Genomic DNA, 20,181 nt, shown 5'->3' with positions numbered 1-20,181 from the left:
TCTGTATGTTGGGGTAACAGAAGAAATATATAAAAATGCAGGTGGTATAGGTTGGTATGTAAAACTTTATAGATTCTGAGATAAGATATTTAGTCTTCTCCAATTGCCCCTGCTGTCTAACCCTTCATATACCTAGTTGACAAGAAAACCTACCATTATCAACAAGTTTCATCCTCCTCTTCAGAAGTTAGAACCACTGTGGTATTGGGGAAGGTCTCTTTTGTTAGAGTGACCTAAACTGCAGAAATCTTTAAAAGAGGTTTGTGCTGAAATACTGTAGAGACTAACGCTGAGCAACTAAAGACAAGACTTGGTAAATCATTATGGTCTATTGAGGTTACCGACTTTTGTTTTTAAGGAGAAGAAAAAAATTGAAAAGAAATGTTTGTGATTTATTTAAAATACAGTTACTGTGCCGTGGTAAGTGGAAAGTGTCAGACCTTTATAAGTAATGGGATAAATGAAGTGTCACATCCTTGTATGAAGGATGTGGGCATGTGCAAGTGGTATAGTCCAACCATCTCACCTCACCATCTGTCTTTTTGAGACTTGACTAGTGGAGAGTAGTTAAAACTAGAATGTTTATATCACTTGTTGATCACAGTTTTTCAAATATCCTTATTCTCTTCACCAAGTCAGGTTCTGCAAGGGTCAAATTCACATTAAAAATAAAGGAGAGAGATAAAAATGCCTTTATGTCAAGTTTAGAACAAGTTGAAGGAACTTGTTCAGATAAGCTTAAATCCCAGATGAGTATTTGTGGAGTTTTTATATGCTCTCTGTGAAGTATGTGCAAAGTGGAATGCAGAAAAAAACCTGCTTTTAGGTTACATTCTTTCAGAAGAGGTGAAGTGTGGCCATATGTAATAGCTCATGAGTAGGTTTCTATTGTGTGAACTCAGATAGTTAAAAGCAATTCTAATGGCTGTATTGCACTGATGATGGGATAGTAGGGAGTGCATGGTCTGTAGCATGAAGGGACAGGTTGGCTGTCAGGGCATTCTTACACTAGAGAGGATGGCAGCAAAAACACCAGGACAAGACGAAACTCTCACCTGTTATCAGTTGTGAAATGGGAGTAGTAGGCATCTTGATGTGGTCTGAAATTGCATTATTTCACTGCTAACTTTTGATATTGGTAAAGAGAACTTGTCTGTAACAGAATGACTTTTCCAGTAGTGGGGAAACCCCATCATTCTTACAAAGCTGGGGTTTTTTTGAGTCTGACCATGGGTAATCCTTTTGTTTAGTTCTTCTGCAGGACACAACTGGATGTAAAGGCTTCATGGTTTATCCAGCCTGAGCTTTCATTATAGTGTATCAATTTCCCAAACAGAGACTGGGTGTCAAACTGTGCTTTGGTTATGGTGTAGTTAGTATTCTCTGCTTTGAGGGTTTTGGAAGACTCATAAGGTACAATGTATCTGAAGAAGCCCTACCTTCTGACAAGGAATGGTTGACTGTAATCTATTCTATGCAATCATTTTCTGTGATCCTAATTTGTTTTGCTAAGTGGTTGTCTGTGACAATTTAGTTTCACTGTATGATAGTGCATTACTTCTGTAGTCTGTTAGCTCTTGACTGAAATGCTTATCTGGGTAGTCTGGTTTCTAATAGCTGCTCCTCTGGATCACTTCATGCTTCTACTTGTTTAGTTGATGAGACAAAAGGAGTCATCTGACCAGATGTGAAAGCTTCAGGTTTTCCTTACCTTTATCCTTGGTGGTTCACCTTGTGAGCCAGAGAACATCTTTAAGAGGAAGGAGGCATACAGCTACTTAGTGTCTGTCTCCTCCTTCAGTACATGAGACTGCTTTTCCACACAGGTTTTATATGTATGTAGGTCCAACCAAGAATGAAGACTGCACAAGTTCACTTTACTCTCAAACTAGAGTGTATTGTGTATTAGAGTATTAAATAAGCAGGAGAAAGAAGAAACGAGGTATGTTGGTGTTAGTCTAAACCTAGAAAGCTTTCTTTATTGTCAGCGCATCTTAGTAATGTGATGAAGAACATGCCATTGTAAATCATCTCTGTCTGAGAAGAAAACACAGAAAAATGTACTTTTTTTTTTGTAATTTAATTTTTCCAAAATGTTTTGAAGTGTTACTTGCTGTCATATAACTTGAGGAAGCAGTCAAGATTTTATCCTGGCATTGGGTGAATAATTTCTCTGTGTGCTTGTTCTGTTTGTCTTTTTTGTGACCTTTGTATACAAATCTATTTTAAAAGCAAGGATCTTGGTTGTTTTCTACAAGTAGATAAAACTACTGGCATAGATGAAAAAGATACATAAGAAAGATCTTGGTTTTTTTTCCTGTAGACTTAATAGCTAAAAATATTATTTCTCTTGTTTCAATGTACATCTGTGTAGTCAAAAGTAATGAGAGGATTTGTGTCTCGATGTCTACTGAATGATGAATTCATTAAAGTGATGTAGATGAGTCTTACCTTAGCTGAATTGTGCTGACTCAGTGGTTTCTTCCTTGGGATGTCTAATTTAATTTTTAAAATCTCTTAAGTCTTTTATTACCTACATTATTGGAATTTTTAAAGGCTTTGTTCTGTAAGCAGACAGAACAGGACATGTCAATATTTGTCTGTGACCACATCCTGCAGAAACATGACTAGTTAGTCCTGTTGAGATTTTTTTTTTTTGGGAGACTTTTTTTTTTAAAGATGAGCTCAGAATTTAGACGTGAAATTCATGCACAGTTAAAAAGCTTTGTGATTTGAGTGAAAACATCATGTGAACCAACAATACATGAAAATAGCTAAGCAAATAGCAATTAAAACATGTGCAATAACTTTCAGTCATGAGGTATTGTTGGTGCTGTTTTCAGATGTGCTGAGGGGAAAGCTCTCAATTGTTCTTAAGTCAGCTGGTAACTGAATCCACGTTTGTAGAGCTTGACAATAAAAGGCTTTTTGTTCACAATTTGTATTCATCTAAGATGTGCCAAATAAATAGAACATAGGTTATAAGCAGGCCAATATAACATGTTGCTCAAATGACTTACTAGAAGTCCATAATTTATATTGAAATATTTAGAATTACAGGTAGAAGCCTGTTGGGAGCTTTTAGAGTTCTGCATGCATGAGCACAATGCAATTATTTGAGGAAGCACACATTGCTGTATTTGACATGGCAGCAAGATGTGCAACTTGAGCTAAACTTCTTCTGGATATTACTTGCAATCATTTCATTAATTTAGTGAGGCAATACTGACTGGGGCAATGCCAGTGGGTGCTTGATAAAAGAAGCAACAATACCTTTTACTCCTGTGGCTCACAAATAAAGCGTACTAGAGAAAATTATTCTATTCCTTTACCACAAATTTGTTCAGTTCCCATGGGCTTTGTTATCAGTGTATTTGTGTGACCATATGTGATTTGCATGCCAAGTAAGCATGAGCGACTTCCTCTGCTGGGCCATTCACTAACCTGCATCTTCTCACTGGTGGTGTGATACTTGTGCTCTTCACAAGAATCAGCATGCTCTTTGTAGGGTGTTACTCTAGCCATGATGAATGAGCAGGAACACTGGTGGAACTGTAGAAGATTTGGCACATACAGTTTACTGATTTTTTTCTGTTCATTGGATAGGGGAACAAAAAGCCTGGTTAAACAGGGACTGACCTGAAAGAACAGAAAGAAATAATATTGGATGAAGCACAGTACCCACCTCTCCGTGTAACACTTTAAATTGTATCAATCATGCAGGTCATGTTCTTGATTAAAACAGGTGTATCCAAAGACAGAAGTGTAATGGTTCCCAAACTATGAAATGCGTTGAGGTGGTGGTTATGTCTTGATAAGTAAGTTGTTGACTTTGGAATTTTTTATGGAGGATGGAAAAGAAACTTTCAGGTTTTTCTTTTCCATCTGACTAGTGTGGAAGGTGTCTTGCTAGTGGAAAGATATGCATGTGGGGAAAGCACTGAAAAAGGATAAGCAGCAGATTTGAAGTTCTTTGTCAGTATGGGCTTCTTACGCTGGTCGCTGGTTTAGCTCCTATTACATTAAGACTGTTCCTTTTCTGCCCTTTTTCAGGTAGCGGTGCTACAGCAGTTGTCCAGGCAGCGCTGTGCAAACCCAGGCAAGAACGTGTAGCAATAAAGAGGATCAACTTAGAAAAATGCCAAACCAGTATGGATGAATTACTTGTAAGTAAATCAGGGGGCAGTATGTTACATGGAAACTTACCTTCTGCTTTGACTTTGTTTTTTGCTTGGTCCAAGAGTGAGGTTAGAATTTTATGTAGGATGTGACAGAAGGATTTGGAAATGATCTGAAAGACTTACACCGTTCCCTAAAGATACAATTTTCTAATGTATATTTTCTAAGGTCAAAAAAATGAGATGTGCAAACTTGAATCTTGGGATAATCAACTTGGGATAACTGTGGGAAGATCCTAAACTCTTGTTTTCTGGAAGCTCAATTTATAAGAAATTACTGTCTGGTTGTCTGTCTTTTTTTAATACTGAGGAAAGATACATTTTCCTTTGGTTAAACACTGATTAAAAATATGAAGGTAAAATTTAGTAGGTCTCCTTAAAATATCTAAAGCACCAAAACATGTTGGATCATTTTGTAATGATAACTTTTAAGGAGAAAAGGAGGAATGGCTACACTGCCATCTACACAAGGAAACTTTTGTTAAAGCTAATAACACACATTCATCCGATAGGCCATAACAAGAATGTTTGAAGAATGTTACTTGTTTGGGCCACTGATCAGAGAAGAAAGGGACCTGTAAGAGGCCATTTGTAAAGGAACCACAGGAGTTTTTCCTCTGCACTGGTTATGGCAATCCAGACAAAGTCACAAAGAACTGTTAAACCCCAAAACCTATTGCTTTCTAATGCTCCTAGTTAGGTGCTTATGAGACTAACGTGTGTTTATATATAGGCAGCATAACAAGATTTGAAGGACACAAAACCATTCTAAAAGTGAGAACACTTTCTTCTGTTCCACAGGTTATACTACTGCCTAGAGACTGTGGGCTTTTTCTAATGCAGAAATTCCTGCCTCTGAAGGAAATGATCTCCTCAGCAGGGAATTGCCAGTGCAAAAGCTATCTTGAATTTGATACAGAGGGTATGGTCCGTCCAGTTTCTTCAGATAAAATGGCTTTTTTACAGTGGAGGACCCAAAATGCTCTTCCCCTGGTGATTGATGGCATTCGCCTTCAGTTTATGTGACAGCTTGTATGTGACATTGTTGTGCTTTTTACGAGGACTGTGGTAGTGGAAGTTACTTCTGAGGTAGTGAGGATTCTGTCAACTGAAAACTCAAAAGATAAATTCTGAACTGTCTTTAAAAGAGAACAGCCCAAGGTGAGATGGTGCATGATGTATTAACAGCTACAGTCCCCAAAGAACATTTCTATAAAAAGATAAATACTAATAATTGTAACATAAAATGGTCAAAATTGGATCTTTTTGGTTAGAATTTGATCTTATACTGGGAATTAAGAATTAAAATGTTACAAGCGAACAAGCAAAGCCAGACAAAACTGCCAAAAATCTGCAAGAGAAATTCATGCGGTCTGGAGAAATGATTGCAGTTAATTACCAGCTTGTAAAAAGTTACCTTCCCAAGTGCTTGAGTGTCTTTACTGTTGACATGTCTCCACTGTCTGTCAAACGAGGCAGTAGGTCTTGAATTTTTGGTCCTATATTGCTTTCTTTTGGTACAAAGACAACTGTCCATATCATCTTTTTTATTTTTTAGCATAAGTCAATTTCTGCTTTTCTGTGCTCAGATTTTTTGTTTCTTTTGTTGACCTGTTTTGATCTGAACATGAAATCTGGTTTTCCTGGTTCCTGATTAGGAGACCTAAAGAAGCGCGTACACATATGTGCATGCATTATACATACGTAATTAACTTTTTTCTGTGAGGCTCAGTATACTTATGACTCAGTTCTATTAGAGAAACTTTAAAATTTTGCTTGAAAAATAGAGACTTTTTCTGGAAAAAGGCGTAATTAACCTTCAAAACTCTTGTTACAACTGTACTAACATTTTCATTTCAGTTGATAGTACTTAGAATGTTCTTGCATTTTTGGCAGAATTTGAGTCTAAAAATTTTGAGTCTAATCAGTTTTTAATCACTTATTTTTCTGATGAAACAGTTTTTATTGGCACAGGGATGTTCTAAAACTCTCTGAACATGTTGGTTTTTAAAAGGCTGGTGCTGAGTGCTTATGAATACTGTGCACAGGCGCCCTTCTTAAATTCTCAGCTGTGTGGCCTTCAGAGAAGTGGAAATGCATCAAGCCTGGTGCCCATGTAAGCAGACCTAGGATTTGGGCCAGTGTCAATTAAAATAGAAAGGCAGTGTGGGAGGGAGTTTAAATATTACTGAGGTTACACAAACTGCCAAACTCCTGAAATTCGATACTCTGTTTCCTGCAATGTCCTGTGTTCTCACTATTGTAACCTAAGTGTAACTTAACCCCTTGAGCCAAGGAAGAAGTCCAGTCCTTAGTACTGTCCTGACTGGGTATCTTCCCCATTCCTTTACCTCCAGTGTTCTAAAACAATCAAAAGCTCAAGACTACAATCTGAAGAATGCTCTGTAGAATGGCTGTTTGATTGAACAGATTTTCTGGGCTGTTTGCGTTTCTGCTCTGGGTTGCCCTTGGCGGCAGGATCTCTGGAGGAGCCCTTGGCCCGTGAGGGGCCGTACCCAGGTGGAGGAGGCCTTGGGGAGGCACCCGCAGGGCGGTGGCACCTGCCTGGTCACCGGGAGCTGGGCCCGGCCTGGGTGCTGCGGCTGAGCATGGGAAGGAGCTGTCTCGCAGTTGCTTATTAACTGTGTCACCCACCTGCCCTTAGGCTGAAAGACATTTTTATGCAGCTGCTCAGTGAAACTGGATCAGGAATAACCTGGCTGAAAGAGGTTAGCTTTTAACCTGAGCATTTTTCCTGGTGCAGCACACAGACGCCTGTGCTTGTGCAAGCCAGGGAGAAGAGAGGGATGAGGAAGAGACTTACATTGCTGTTACTTTGCTGCTGTTGAATGTCTATGGTGACATGAATGTGAAGAAGGCTCCAGCCTGTTCTCCTGGATGTTCCGCTGCAAGCTGTTTCCCTGGAAATGTATTTTAAGTGAATGCTTTTCTCTCTCATCTGTGCATATCACGGGCCACAGGCAAATAACAGAAGTCTGTGGAGGCTTACTCTTCTATTTGTGATAGGAGCTTTCTAGAACTGCAAGTCTGAAATTAATTCTTTCCTGACTAAAATTTCATCCCTTATCTCTCAAGAGATACTTTCTGTTTGTTTATTCTTGTTTTGCAAAGACTCTTTGGAAAAAAAAGTCATGAAAGCTGAGACACAAGGTTGATGCAGGGAGGTAAAATATTCAAAGCACTTTACAGTTAAAGATAGTGAATCTTATCTCAGTCAATTAGTTATATTTCTGCATTATTAATGTCTGAGAAAAATAGATGAGGTGCATTTTTGCCCAGTGGTGTCAGGTGGACTTTTTGAGTCACTGTTGTATTACCAGCATAGAAAAATAATAAAACAGTGTAAGAAATTAAATAGTAACCAGGAGTGGGAGAGTTACAGTTAAGGTTTGGAATGGGAGGCTGAATTAAGAACCTGAGGTGGTAATTTGTCTTATGTTTAAGATGACGTGTCTTCTGGGATAGGGAAATGTGCCCCACGTGTCTGTCTTCTGTTTTCCACCTACTGTCTTCTGGGGGATGAGGGGGACCTGTCTCAAAAATTGCTCTTAATATTCAGGCTCATTGACTTATTATCCAGGCATTCTTCTTTCTGTAGTTCAGGGTTCAGAAGTTGTCTGAGGAGGACAACTTTGGACAACAGAACAAGCTGAAATGTGTGTCAGAGTACAGCCTGACTTCAATACCAACAAGCACCATGAGATTAAATCCCAGTCTTTAATACATATAATTAACTTTTTATTAGAAATCAGCTGTGATTTTCAGTGCATTGCAAATAACAAAAAACCTCTTTCAAATCATTGCTAAAATGAGGTTGAAAGTTGAAAATGGCATTTGTGGCAGCTTTAATTAACCTAAGCGGGATCTGCTTGGTGCCTAACTTGCCCAAGTACTGTTGAGTCAGAGAGAAACACAGTCCATCTCAAAGCAGTTGCTTTTCAGGGAGGGAGGAGAGGAGGAAGAGTTGTTTTTACCTGGAGTGGCTTCTGCACTGGCTCACCCTCCAGGAGCATGTCCTCTAGCACCGGGGATGGATTGGGCCTCTTCTTCAGGGAGAAGTATGGTTGTGGCAGCTTCAGTTGGTCTGAGGCCAAACCCTCTGGTACAGAAGAGGCCTCATGCTTCTATGTAAAGTATTGGCAGAAGAATGAGAGCGGCTGGAAAGGTGTTGCAGAGCAGTTATGTGAAAGAGTGAATACAAAAAGGACTCTGCTTGAATTAACAGATACAAGGCAGTCATTCTTAATGTGTACAGCTGTGGCATGTCATAGATGGTGTTACTTGGTAGTGCCACGTTGTGCATCTGTTGGTGACTGTGTGTTCCTCTAGTCAATTGTTTCCTATGACTTTTGGTCTGTAATACTGCTTTTTCTCCACTTCTGTTTGATTGCGTGGCTCTGTGTCCACCTGTCCATCTCACAGTAGCTGAGCCACAGGTGCTGTGTCCTTTGTCCGACAGCTTCCTTCCTCCTTTCCTTCCTGTTCCCATGGTACTTCTCATATCCCCTTTCAACAGAAAATGCAGTAGATTTTGATCTCGCCTTGCATTTTGTTGTCCAGTCTGTACCCACACTGTCAGCTCTTGGACACTACTCATTCTTCATTGCTTACTGTGAATTTGAGACTTTAACAGTCAGTAATTTCTTTGCTGTTCTCAGAAGAAAAGTGGTGTAGCTATGCCTGAATCTCCTGGCCAAACTTCCCTCGTGTTCTTAGCAATAATGCTTTTTCTTGCATGCAGATCTTTAGGTAAATTAAAATGTTTTAATGCCTTGGTGCATACTCTGTACATACTTTAGTTCTGTTACAGTATTTCACTTTGGAAATTAAACTTTATATTAGCAAAACTGATAGCTGGCTCTGTTGTGTTGGGCTTTGTATTTCTTACAGAAAGAAATTCAAGCAATGAGTCAGTGCAATCACCCTAATGTGGTGACCTATTACACATCTTTTGTGGTGAAGGATGAACTTTGGCTGGTTATGAAGCTATTAAGCGGGGGTAAGTTACTGGTTTTACTTGTTTAGATGCAAGGCAATTGTAGGATTTTTTCCCTAATGTATTACCTTTGAGTTCATTGATCTAAACTAACTAATGAGAAGGGGTAGACGCTACATAGGATGAATCTTGAGATGTAGGCATGTTAAGCAGGAATGTGCAACTTTACAAAGTTTGTATATCTGTATTCATAGGACAGGCTAAGAATTACTGAAATACAGTAGTTACATAAACAGAATTAAATTTTCATTCAGAATCAGTATATCAAAATTCTCTATTAAGACTGTATAGGGAAAACTGATTGGAATTAAGTCAATTCTGTCAATCTGATCTTTTATGGAGTTTCTCTAGGATCCCCTGTATTTTTATAAAAGTGCATGTATTTCTGATTTCATAATGAGTATTACTCATTCCTTATTCAAGCAAGATTCATCCTGGGCCAAGTATTACACGTATTGCATCCTTTTTATTGCTTAAGCTAACCAAACACTCATTGCATTTTTTTATGATGATGGTTAATGGTATAAAATTCTTATTTAGTTCTGGAAGAGGGAAAAAGGGGGCTGAGCTTAATGTGCTTGTAGTTTAGAAAAGAGAGGCTCCAAAATAAGGTGTGATGGTCCTGGTTGTTACACGATGTTGTTCAAGATTAGTCTTGATGGCAGCAGGCTGCTTCACTATGATGCTGGAAAACAAGGATGGGAAGTGCTCGTAACACTTGTGTCGCATTTGGTTGAATTGGTCAGTTCAAGCAATAGCGAGCCCAGAGCATGAGAGAAACTAGTGATTCATGACAGAAATGTACTGTGAGCTGTTGAATAATGCCTGGATAAAAACAAAATGCTTCCATTAAATGCCTTGAAATGTATAGTAACTGAAGTTCAATGTCAAACTGTGTGTCACTGGGAATGTTATCATTTGTTTGCATTTGTCTCCTTCCAAACCTGCAGCTGCGTGTTTGCATTGTGAACACATGAACCGTAATCTAAACTGGATAATAAACCAAGATCTTTGCAGTACATATCTGTTCAAATATGGGGTACTCCTGAATTTTTAATAAGTGGTTGCTTGGCAAGCTGTTAGCAGATCTTTCTAATGGATCATTAAGTGTTTCAGTATTTTTTGACAAAAAGCAGTGCTCTGTATCTCGTTTGGATGGGTTAGTGGTGTGCTTTATTCTAAGAGCTAGTTACATGAAGCATTTACACATACATGCAAAGATTTAAATTGCAGTAGCGTAGAAAGGATGAAGAAATACAGCTTTCTAAAGAATCTGATGTGATAATGCTTTGTATATACTTTTTTTCTTTCCTGGATCTGTAATACAGGTTCAATGCTTGATATAATAAAGTATATTGTCAACAGAGGAGAGCACAAAAATGGTGTGCTTGAAGAACCCATAATAGCAACAATTCTTAAAGAAGTTTTGGAGGGCTTAGACTATCTACACAGGAATGGGCAAATTCACAGGTAGGAGCATGTACATAGTGAAAAGCATTTTCAAAACTGACTGTAGCTTGTTGATTCTGGTCAGCTGCAGTGGCTTGGCTAAGCAAGTTGTATTGCCTCTTTCACATACCGTAAGTGTAATCAGGAATTACAAATGCTTGAGCAGATGCTGTAATCTTGGTTGCAGTTTGTCACTAATATTTACTATTTGCCTGGGTCTTTATCCTATCTCTCTTTTCTAGTTTGGATAGCTTTGTGCTGTGATAAGCATGCCAGAACTGTGGTCTGTAGTCCTGTTCCTGCTGGTGCTCCAGCTACCTAATCTGCTTCTAGTTTATGGGATATGTTTTGTGACTTGGTTATTGTGTTGCACAGTAAACCTGTAATCTTGGGTGCTTGGGGACTCCTGTCAAAATGCGAAATGATTTTTTTTCCTGGTAGTCAGTAAATACCTATCACAACTCTACAGACCTTTTTTTATGACCACATGTGAAGCTGGGATTGGTACTGTGGAACTGCATCTTAGTGTATATGCATCTAATGATTGCTGTCTTCTGTATATTCTCTCTCCACTGACTTCCTCCATGTAAATTGTGCAGATCCCTTGGGGTGGTCTGTACATATCTACTGTAGGAACCCAGAGGTTGTTCCCACTGTTTCATTGTTGGAAGTGTGTTCTGACCTTCCTATTAATTTTATTGAGGTGAATTTTTCTTCTAAGGAATGTGCCTGCAGTGGATTCTCTGTTTCAAGCTGTTTCAAGCTCTGTTTCTTTTATCCTAAAACCAGGTTTGCTGCAGATAGGACTCTCAGAATGGAGGTGGTACAGATGTAGCACAGTAACTGTTTTTTATGTGTACTTCTTATATCTCATAAACGAACTGTCACTGATGTAAAGCAAGAGCTGTTTCCTCCTTTTGCAGAGAGAAAATTGAGATAAATGGATAAATAAAGTACAGTTATTTTGACTTCTGGTCTGGAATTCCAAAGATCTGCCTCATCTTAATTCACAGTATTCTGTTAAGATGATATTGTTGTGAAGGGCACATTCATGAGATTTTAAGGATAACAGGACTCTTTGAGGTCAGATTTGTGAATTCCCCTTGTCTATTCTTAAAGTACCTTAAGATAAAAAGAGAGATCTGTATGATACATCTGAAATTTCTCCTTTTTTAAACTGGGCAGAAGTCCTGTTGAAGTTGAAAACTGTGCCTTCAACTTCCTATGTACATTATGGGTGAATGCTGTGGTACTGTTCACAGAATACTGTGTCAGGTGGCATTTGTTAGTTGGAGATGTTTTCAGAATTATTCAGGGATCTTGTTCTGTTGTTTCAGTACATTCTTTTTTATATGCTTATATATATATATGTATCTTGTATTTATATATGAGGAAACAGGTTATGTTACCTTTCAGTAGTAATGTAAATTCAATAAAACTTGGAAAGATTAATTTTCTCAAGTCTTGTTATGATAGATTCTGTATGAGAGTATTAAAATGTGCATTAAGAATGGGGTACATGTTTCTATTAAAAAAAAACAAACCAAACCAAAACAACCACAAAGTTTTCTTCTGAACATTACATGTGAAGAGTGTGTTAAATGGATATTGTTAACTCTTAAGCACATACTAAATTTTGAACACATTCAATGCCAAGTAACATTTCATCACTATACCCTATAGCAATATATGGCTGCGATTCCTGAGCTTTAACAGCTTAATTGGGTAGAAATGTACAGTGCATTTACCTTTCTTGAAGATAGGTCTCTTCTCTGAAGAGATCAAAGAGGAGAATTTTTTTTCAACTTTCTTCTTTATTAGTGGTGCACTTGGATGTGAAAAAGCACTACTTCTTCGTTTAAAGCTCTGGAAGCTTTCAGTTTGTGAGAATATATTTGTAAAAGGTGGTAAAACAGACTTTGGACCTAAATACCTATTTTCTTAAAAACTATCCCTGAATTCTGCTCATTTTATGCTAAAGCTGAATTCTGGTCTTTCTATACCTGAAAATTTGTGAGTTTGAGTTCTGCATTCTGTTTTAATGTTATTCAGTTATATTTTGCACTTCAGCTTCCTTTTTCTGGTTTAAATCTGAATATGCTGTCTTTTGAAACTATTCAAGTGTACAGTATCTATTTGTTTGCATAAAATGTGCAGTATGCACTTTCATGCTAACCCCCGTTTGTACATTGTAGAGATTTGAAGGCTGGCAACATTCTTCTGGGTGAGGATGGCTCTGTACAAATAGCAGGTAATGTTGGTGGTAGAGTAATGGATAAATAAAAGAAAAAGGTAATTGCAAGCTGGACCAACTGATATCAAAGGCAGAAGTTTTTCTGTTGGCTTTTAACTATTCCTTTTGGGGTGCTGTAGCCACAAGTTACCCAGTTTCAGATTTCAGGATTCTTGATTAATGATACTTGACTCAGAAATTATTCAGTATTTCTCTGTGTCCCATCAAATATATAAGGGAACTTTCTGATGTCCTCTTAGTGTTTCCATGTGATCCACCCATGAACTTTAAACAGCTTGCAAATAGTAGAAACTGATATTTCTGTTGATTTCATTTTTTTTTCTGCAAGTAGTTGTAATAGTTCTTGGGGATCCAACAATCTGTGTATACTGCCCTTCATAAGGACTTTGACTATAAGTTAACTAGTCACTGAGATGCATGAGATATATCTCGCTGGGAATTATTTTTGGCATATCTGCCATTTGTCTGGCAGTGCTGTCTGTTGGATGCAGTTTAGCATCTTCAGTGTCCTGTGAGTGCCTTAATGTGCTTCTTGAGCTGTAGTCTGTAAGAATAAGATTATTTGGCCTCCTAAGAGCAAGGCTCATATCCCATCTCTCAGAATGGTATCAGATTATCTGGAAAACAGAGGGAGCAGGTGGTGATACCTGCCTGTTCCCCCAGCACAGTGCCAGGCCTTCCACAGTCTATAGTGGGTGACAGAGCACTGAAAGCCCTCGCTAATAAAAATGACTGTAGACAGAACTTGTAATTTTTGTATAAATGATGCTTTCAAAGTACCATGTAAACATGTATTTTAAGGGCTTTAATATGCCAGTGTCAAATAATGATAAAACTACATTTTTCTGTAGTTACTGGAGGGCTTTTTTTTTCAGCCTTAAAATCAGGTAACAATAGGAAAGCAGTAGGAAATAAATTGAAGTCTATAGTAAACTACTCTGTATCAGTATAACTGGATTGTAAATAGTACAGTTGAAAATACATATAGCTCCATTAAAAATTGGCAGTATTTCTGCATACATTGGGAACCTGCTTTTTCTTCCACTTACACACCTACCTCTCCCCTACAGCCATCGCTGATGTAGTAATGAGTTACCAGAACACTGAGCTTTTTTTTTTCCCCCCTTCTATTTTAGAATTTGGAAAAAGCTATTCATGTCCTGATCTACTATTAAATACATATTATTGATGACTTTGCTGATTGTCTTTGATTTGTCAAATTCCTGTAAGAATTTAAATTACATACTGTGTTCCCTCTTGTTCAAATCATGTTCATATTTAGTTGCTATGCAGAAGAAGCTCCTTGTGTTTGAACAACAGCAGATACAAACCTTGGCACAAAGTGCATATTTGAAAACCTTAAGTGACAGATGTACTGGGGTCCTTTGCAACCTTATTCAGGAAGGCACATACTGAGAGGTTAAACTAGAGGATGTTTTTGTGAGGTGATAAAACTATACCATCTATTCCATAGGATTTCATGAACAGTTTGTTGTGCAGCAAAGGTCAGCTCTACAATGGAGAGTTTCTATAAGTATACCTTTAGGAGCTGACTTAATTTCTAAAATGTAAAACTTTTGCTTTGTTATTGGTAGTTTAACAGATTTCAACTTTCCTCCTCTTTCCCAGATTTTGGTGTTAGTGCATTTTTAGCAACTGGAGGTGATGTTACTCGTAACAAAGTAAGAAAAACATTTGTTGGTACTCCCTGTTGGATGGCACCTGAAGTAATGGAGCAGGTATTTCTAATGCCAATAAAAAATTCAAAACATTTTGTCTTTTAATTTCGGAACTTGAGACATTACCACCTTGGTTTTCCCTTCTGATTCTGTTTCAGGTGCGAGGTTATGACTTCAAGGCCGATATGTGGAGTTTTGGGATAACAGCCATTGAGTTAGCAACAGGAGCAGCACCTTATCACAAATACCCTCCTATGAAAGTAACAGTCACTTTGTATTACTTACTGCTGTTAGCTGTATTATTAATGCTGCTAGTAGTTAGTACTACTTCATTTTCAATAGCAACTTAGGGTATCTAAATAGATGTATTCTGTGTAGTATTTTTTCTCTTCTAATTTCTACATTTCAGATTGCTTTTGTTCACACCTCATTTTTGGGTTTATTTTAGGTGTTAATGCTAACGCTTCAAAATGACCCTCCCACTTTAGAGACAGGTGTAGAGGACAAGGAGATGATGAAAAAGTATGGCAAATCCTTTAGAAAACTAATCTCTTTATGCCTTCAAAAAGATCCTTCCAAAAGGTAGGTCACTATTGCCATGTAAAATGGAATTATTTTTAAAAATATACGGACTACTTTTAAGTTACAGTTAAGACATAATCTTTAAATGTGTGATTTGAATTTTGTAAATGGCAGCCTTCAGTCACCTCCATCTGAGGAGAAGAAATTGCCTCTTAACTGTTCTTTAAGTTTACTTCTTCTGATTGTTAACTTAATATGTTTATACTTAAACACAGTATTGAACTGAACTCCGATCAAACAAAAGTCCTTGCTCTACATCTTAATTTCTCATCTGAAGCAAGATATAAATCTTGATACTGTGCACAAGTCTAACAAGACTGTTCAGATTGATCAGCAGAACTGTTGGTAACCAAATATATCATTCTCTTGGCCTTTAAAAGAAATTAAAAATAAATAATTTTATGTTGATTTTTCTCATTTTGTGACATAAACTTATTGTTGCTTTTAACTGGGATATTTCCAGAGAAAATTACTTACTAAGATGTGTTTATTTTTTTACTGTAAAGTTAGGGCCTTCAAGCTTGTTGGGTTTTCCTCATGCTTATGTAGGGAATTGCATGTCATGGTATCTTCGCTGTTTGTTCTTTCTTGCTATGTTTTTTGAATAGCCAAGATGACGAAAGTATTAAACATCTATTCTAAAACCATTGTTGACGTCCCACGTTCCCTGAGTGATTAATTTATTTATTCATTTTTATGCAGACCCATTTTTTTAGGCTTTTTTTTCTGAAGAGTTCTAGGAAGCACATTCTAATTAACATTAATTCCTAAGGTATTTAGTATATCACTGTTTTCTAGAGTTTCAGAGTATTTCTGGGGAAAGATTTTTCTGAGAGAGCAATCCTGATTGTATGTGTCGTTTATGGTGTATACTTCCTGAGGTAATACTAGCCTAAGTCCAGGATGTGGTTCTAGGGAGCCAAATTGAAAAAGTGACAGCAGGAATGCTAGAGAACCAGTATAATTAAGAAAAAAGATTGTGGCAACATCTTTATTCTTTAAATACTTGAAAATTTTTATTTCACTCGAAGATCATTTGTTTACTGCTTTCAGATTCCCAAACCCTTTACCCTTGTTGGTCTTAGTAGCAAGTCCTGATGCTTTTAAGCTTAGTATTGCAGTTTGGCTGCTTACACATAGGAATGAATAATAATAATAATGGATAATCGAGCTCTTGATAATCAACCTTCTTTTAGTTTCCATTATCCAGAAATTTTCAGGGCAAGATTAAATTGGTATGACGTAATGAGAAGTAAATAAAGGGAGTTTTTCTTGTCTCCTTGAATACATGATGCTGAGTTACCTGACGTGCAGTAAAGGCATCAGTGTTGAAACATTAGTTTTTAAGGTACTTACTTGAGTTTATACATTTATTAAAACACATGCAATATATTCATACTCAGGATTGCCTTGAATGGAACAATTAGGCTAGCAGATAGATGCTTAGATGTGTGTGCCAGTTACTCTGTACTGGTATAGAGCAATTATTTTTATATGGAGGGGACCATCACTATTTTTCACATTTCTCACAAGCCAGGATGTAATTTTGCACAGAGATCCCTCCAGTAGCTGTCATGTCAGTTGTGGGAGAAGTCCTTGCTCTTTGTGGCAAATTCTAGGACTGGCATTGCACTGCTGTTGTCTGAGACTATGATGTTTTTCTTTTGGGGATTTGTGTGTGGGTGTTTCTCTCCAGTGCCAAGGATGCTGCTCACAGTCCTCAGCTGCAATTCATTGCCACAGCTTGTGTGGAAAAACAGGGCCAGAAAGCATGTCCAGACCAGTTCAGAAGTGTCTGGCATAATTAATGGTAGAGGAATGGAGAACACTAGTTTGGATAAAACTTTACTAAAATGTAGCTTTTAAGTGTGCATAGCCATGTTATGAGATGTGATGGTACTGTACTTTGAGAACTTTAAAACTTTGACGCAGAAGCTGATTTTTCTTTTTAATAGTTTCCCTTCCTTTTTGCTCATCCAAGATACATGTCTGAATTACTACTGAGCCTGGTGGTCTCCACAGAACCACTAATCAGAACTCCTTTATTGTAGAGCTTGGTACTTTGGAGGTGAAGAAAAATACATGCTCTATGGAACCTACTGTCTATGTCTAAATTGAATTCTTTTTGTTAATGTCAAGAGTTGTTTCATTATTTCTTGCAGGAGTGAGCTGATATATATGTACAGACTATTTACTACTCCTCTTCTGCTCACTTACTTTTCAGATCTGTCCTTGAAGAAATAAACTAGGTCAGATTTTGGGGGTTGTTAGAGATTGAGATTTTTCCAAATGGAAGTTTTCTCAGTGTCTTACCTTGTTTGTGCTATATTCAATCTCTTGCTGGAATTCAAATGGAAAACTAGAGCAGATGTTGCATCTGCTTATTTAGAAATTATGAATCTTGAAGATTTTGACTTCCCTAAATTTAGCTGTGTCAAAATTAGTCCTGGATGGTGGTATGGGCTCCTAATGGAAATGATTGATGATTTTACCTCATTCCAAGAGATGCATTGCTTTCTCTCCAGAGTCTGCTTCAGTACCAGAGTCTGGCTTTGGCTAAATAAGTAGCTTTTTGGATCCCTGCAGCTAGGGAGACAAAACCTGCTGTTGGAATCACTTTGGTAGCTGTGAGATTGTGGTTATCTCTTGGTAATGCTGAAACAGACTTAAACAGAACTGAAAGTAAAAATGAAGTGTGCCAGTTTTTACCTTACAGCTGTTGCTTTGATTTGTATTTGTGTGTTTGAGTGGAAGATGATCCTGATGACCCTCTTTGGTTTATGCATCATGTTAATAGTGTCAGTATAGTTTGTTGTGAATACCTGCTGACATCAGTCAAGTAAAAGAATGCCCATAGGAGGTACTGATGCTGCTGTTTGGAAAATGTAATTATGCTTTTATTGCTGTGGAGCAAAGTTTTAGTTGTATTTGTAGAGTCATTTGGGGAAGAAAACAATACCTGACTTTTTTTGTGGGGTTTTTTTTGTTTGTCTTACTTGTTTTTTTTAAAGGTTAAATGCATTTGTGTTGAACAAAAAAGGGGGGGAAATTGACAGCTTAAGAGACTTTTTTCCTCTCTCTTTTGGTATTTTTGCCATAGAGAGGCTTAATTTTTTTCATGTGTGGTAAGTGAGTTCGTGTGAATTAATTCTGTAGCTATGATCATTCATTCCCCATTCATACAGTACTAATTCAAAAGTATTAGAGACGTACCGTTTAACTAACGTCTTGTACTGTATTCACTGAGAGGGGTCTTTGTTTTCTGTTCTAATTTATTATTGATCTTTCAGGCCCACAGCAGCAGAACTATTAAAATGCAAATTTTTCCAGAAAGCCAAGGTAAAACGTTTAACCCTATGAGTAAATTTTGCTCTGCCTTAAAATCTATGTGAAATTTCTTCTTTCCTTGTAATGATTTTTAATTTAACAAATGTTGGTTTTGCAGAATAGAGAATACCTGATTGAAAAGCTTCTCACTAGAACACCCAATATAGCACAAAGAGCAAAAAAGGTGAGTGCATTCACATATTATTCTTGACTGGTGTGGAGGAGAAAGCAAGGACTCCTCAATTGCCTTACATTTTTAGTTGGCTGACTAAGCCATTCTTTTAATGTAATATTCAGAGATAGTGAATGTTGAATGAATGTTTTCTGCAGCCTTGCTTTCTCTAGGAAGCCCTGAGGCATTTTGACCTCCTTTCTGGCCTTGTCAAAATGATACATGACGTTTGTCATGCTTGATACGATTTTTTTCTCACTTCCTCTTAGAAAGCTGCAGGTGAAGTAGTTGTGGGGAAAAAAGGTGGCCTGCAAACATATAGGTTCATAAACTGCAGAATTCATATCTTCATTGATCACTTAGAGAAAGGGTGAAGATACTATAAATGGTATTTATTGACAACTGCCTGGTTCTTTGGATTGTTTCAAATATTATTCCCAAAAAGTCAGGTCGAAACTTCGCAGGAGTGCTGCTGAATTTTTCAGACCAGTGGAGCCTTAGTCCATGGGTGACAGAATTAAACCCACAGCTGTGGCATATGCTGGTATTTCTGTGGTGCCTTTGTCACTTGTATAAATGAGCTTACCAAGTCATGTGCAGCAGAATACAAAAATATTAACTCCTAACAGGTAAGTATTGTAAAACCTTTAAATATGAAGCAGTTCAGAAGAGCTAAGAAACAGGAATGAATGTAGACTCCTGTTTGTTGTGTGTGAAAAATTATGGAACTCCCTTTTTCTTTTCTGTCGTGATTTCACACACCATGTCTCTTCAGTATGAGGTACCTGCTCGGAGACTCCTGAGCCTCTGCAGGTGACAGAGTAGTATGCTGAATCCAGCCTTCTAAAAGCAGGCTTTCTGGGGGGATATTTTGAGGAGGGTATTTCAGCAAAGGAGGTGTTTGAGCCTTTGTTGGCACATCAGTTAGGCTGCAGCTACCCGGACCATCACTTGTACGATTTTCTGTTGTCTTTGGGAGTATTGGTTTGGCGTAATTCTACAACACTGAAATGTTCTGACAGCTGCTGGCTCATACTTGGAAGAGACAGCAAGATCTGAGTGCTCCAAGTTCCTTCGAATTTTGGAAACTTGTTGACGGTGGGCTCTAAGAGGCTGGAGAAGGAAGGGGTACTGAGAGGGTTTGTGGCAGGGCTCTTGTGCTGAGCAGGTTCGCCCCTGCGAGAGGCGGAGGAGGAGTTCAGGGTTTGGCCGTGTGGTGGCAGCAATGCCCACGTAAAAAATGATCCAGCTGGAGAAAACCATGCTCTGGTTTTCAGTTTACACCTCTGGTGTGCAGGAGTGATTTAGGCATGTGCTGGTACCAGCCAGGCTTCTGCCAGAGTGTGTGGCTCCTGAGGTTTCGTGTCCCAGCTGTATCCTCGGGTCAGCTTTAGATACTGTGTGTTAACTTCTGCATGCACGCAGGTATACTTATTTATTTGGATAACACAGCACTTGGAATTGTGAAGGGAATGTATGATAGCCTCCTGTACACCACCAGAAATAATTTTCTGAATGACTTT

General features: G+C 38.0%; 1 protein-coding gene across 4 annotated transcripts in view; it reads left to right on the top strand.

Annotated features, from left to right (window-relative positions):
- STK39 (serine/threonine kinase 39) overlaps window positions 1-20,181 on the top strand; it is an 88,645-nt gene that overhangs the window by 15,826 nt on the left and 52,638 nt on the right. For 2 of the 4 annotated variants that reach the window (XM_039555057.1, XM_039555056.1), the window contains exons 2-10: window positions 4,054-4,166; window positions 9,090-9,198; window positions 10,524-10,665; window positions 12,840-12,895; window positions 14,528-14,637; window positions 14,736-14,837; window positions 15,026-15,159; window positions 18,450-18,498; window positions 18,605-18,670. In XM_039555057.1, coding sequence (XP_039410991.1) covers window positions 4,054-4,166; window positions 9,090-9,198; window positions 10,524-10,665; window positions 12,840-12,895; window positions 14,528-14,637; window positions 14,736-14,837; window positions 15,026-15,159; window positions 18,450-18,498; window positions 18,605-18,670 — 881 coding nt within the window. Of the gene's footprint in view, window positions 1-4,053; window positions 4,167-4,979; window positions 5,101-5,170; window positions 5,340-9,089; window positions 9,199-10,523; window positions 10,666-12,839; window positions 12,896-14,527; window positions 14,638-14,735; window positions 14,838-15,025; window positions 15,160-18,449; window positions 18,499-18,604; window positions 18,671-20,181 lie in introns of those variants that run through there. The other 2 variants (XM_010406833.3, XM_039555058.1) reach the window with 2 other exon arrangements.

Source organism: Corvus cornix, chromosome 7 (genome assembly GCF_000738735.6).
Source record: "Corvus cornix cornix isolate S_Up_H32 chromosome 7, ASM73873v5, whole genome shotgun sequence".
Classification (NCBI taxonomy): Eukaryota; Metazoa; Chordata; class Aves; order Passeriformes; family Corvidae; genus Corvus; species Corvus cornix.
Note: the sequence above shows the minus strand (reverse complement) of the source record. Positions and strands in the feature narration are given on the sequence as shown.